The sequence below is a fragment of the Mytilus galloprovincialis genome, chromosome 3, assembly GCF_965363235.1.
Source record: "Mytilus galloprovincialis chromosome 3, xbMytGall1.hap1.1, whole genome shotgun sequence".
Taxonomy (NCBI): domain Eukaryota; kingdom Metazoa; phylum Mollusca; class Bivalvia; order Mytilida; family Mytilidae; genus Mytilus; species Mytilus galloprovincialis.
The window spans coordinates 54,874,881-54,877,650 of record NC_134840.1 but is presented as its reverse complement, the minus strand read 5'-3'; the positions used below and the strand labels follow the sequence as shown (position 1 = coordinate 54,877,650).

The window sequence follows — 2,770 nt, the reverse complement described above, 5'->3', positions numbered from 1 at the left end:
GCCAAAAAACGTCACTTTTCAGATGGTTTTTGTCAAAAATGAAAGTGGCCGCATCCGTGTTCATCCACAACCTTTATATATGTTATGTATTATCATAAAATACAACTTACATTGCAATATTAAGGATGAACACGAATGCGGCCACTTTCGTTTTACACGGAAACCGTATAAAATTTAACTAAAATGATAGAATTTTGAAGATTTCAGTAATTTAGCATGACTTAATGGTGCTACAACCCGATATATGTGCATTGTATTGTCAAAAAACAGCCCATATTTATGTAGCAGAAGCATCCAACTGTCCAATAAATAACTAAAAGTTTACATTTTAACAATTTTGTAAAACTGTTATATTTTTGGGCCAAAAAGGGGCCTTACCGGACCTACTCCTTTTAATGGTAAATATATTGTGTTACAGCAGAAACTCTCAGAACAGGGTAGAAAAGCTGTGTTTGCCTTAAGGAGAAATGTTAAAGATATATATTTGAATTTTGTAACTTTACTTTCGCTTTTTGATACTTATATAAACAGTGTACTTTGTTATGGTTGTGAAATTTGGGGTGCTCACAAGGCACCAGCTATAGAAAGGATACATCTGGGCTATTGTAAAAATATTATGAAAGTAAAAAGCTCTACTAGTAATGTCATGGTGTACTACGAGCTAGGTAGATTGCCATTATTGCACACCAGAAAATGTCGAATTTTTAAATACTGGGTTAAGCTGTTGTGTATTACAAACTGTATTTTGAAAAACTGTTACTGTTTTTTATATGACGATTTACAAAAATGTCCAAATAATAAGACAAATTGGTTGTATTTTATTAAAAATGAGTTGCTCAGTAAAGGTTTAGGTGATATTTGGTATAATCAAGGTTTATTTTTAGATAGTAAGCTCTCCAGTAGTTTTTACTTGATAATTAAACAACGCCTGTTTGATTGTCTGAAGCAAGATTTTGGCAGCCAAATGAATAATTTAGTTAAATGTACAAGTTATAGATATATGGTTCAAAATTTTTGTTTACAAAATTATTTATGTAAACCAATACCAGTTATTTATAAGACATGTATTACCAAAATAAGACTTAGTAGTCATGATTTAGCTATAGAATGTGGTCGCTATTCTGCAATTCCAAGAAGTAATAGACTATGTAGTTTTTGTAAAAATGACATTGAAGATGAGATGCATTTTATTTTAAAATTTCCTACTTATCAAGGTCTTAGATCTTATTTAAACCATATTATTGGAGAAAACCTTCTATGTATAAATATATACAATTAATGAGTTCTAATAATCTTAGAGAATTATGTAATTTGGGTAAATTTATATTTCGTGCACAAAAATTAAGATCTAACATGATGTAATATGTTTAACACATTACCTTCTGCTATCTATGTATACTTTGTGTAGTTTATATGTCTATAGTTGTTATGACTTTGGTAAATAAAGATACATCCAGTGTCCAGTTGAAGGTCATTTCAGTTATTGTCATATTCATGCACGTTCTGATTTAATAAATAGTCATGTATGTAAAGCATTAACAGTTTGAAGGTAAACTAATAATAACTTAACCCAATCAAATTGCGTAATATTCAATAACAATGACTGGTCCAACTTATAATAAGTAATAGGGGTAAACTGGGTAGGGAGAAAATGTAAGATATTCAAAATTTTTTTTTTTTTTGCAATAACGAATAAAAATTTGTCAACCAAAAGTTTTGCTATAATTTCATAAACATGTCGTTCTGTATTAGTACAGTTTTTGAATCTTTCATTTATGTATTTAAGGCCATACAAAGTTTGAGCTTCAAAAGTCCACATAATTATTGACTTTATCAAAAAATTTGTCCTTATAAAACATAATATGTTTCCAAAACAATACGTTACTACAAAGTAAAATCTTTTCTCAAAACACTGCAAAAATTTTCATTTCGATTGGTACTTCTCATAAAGTGCGTTGAAATAAACAGTGGTATAGCAAACATCAAATTCCATCACAAAATCTTGTTATGTTAGGCACTATAGTATATTCAGTTAAGAGCAATTTTTCTCTCTCAATTTACCTTTATAATGAACACTCAATCCTAAATATTAATAAATGACACTTATTTTTTACACCCAATACAATGCTATGACTTTGTCCTGTTCCAAAGGCATTACTTGCGAAACAATGGCAAGTGTCATGGTCCTTACTGTGTAGTTGATATGAACAGTGATGGTACAGATGTAGTAGAACCACTGTACTTGTGTGTGACCCCTTTTTTGTATTTGTATTGGACGAAATGGTGGTAACAAATCCTTCACAGTTCGCTGCCAAAATAGGAGATGATAACCTTACTGAAAAAACCTAATGTTATCTGTTCTCCAACCTTAACCAGTTTTTGGTGAGAAGTCTTCACAATTCCTAGGAAGGAAGGACGACAATTATTTAATAGTCGCAGTCAACCCTTCTTTTTTACGACTTTTTTTTTGTGCTTTGTTTTGTTGTATAATTTACCTTCAGCATATGATGGTTGTAAATATATATCTGTTATAAACAGCTGGTAAAAGAATATATTGGTAATGCAAACCATTTTTGGTCGACTATTGAAAGTGATCACTTTTTTAGCAGCACTTTAACCTGAAATGTATGAAAATATATGGCATGAATAGAAATATAATAAAATTGCAGAAAATTCATCAATAAACAGTAATCTGTAATGATACATATTTAAAAACAAATGAACAAAACATATTTTAATTATGCTATTATATATGTTCATGAGTATTTCA

At 29.8% G+C, this 2,770-nt stretch overlaps 1 protein-coding gene across 1 annotated transcript; it reads left to right on the top strand.

The window, feature by feature from the left end:
- Positions 1–355: 355 nt before the first annotated feature.
- On the top strand, positions 356–1,409 carry LOC143069817 (uncharacterized; the record flags this gene model as incomplete). Its single annotated transcript, XM_076244622.1, has 1 exon — positions 356–1,409. A coding segment is annotated over one exon (924 nt), but the record flags the coding sequence as incomplete, so codon positions are not given.
- Positions 1,410–2,770: the final 1,361 nt, after the last annotated feature.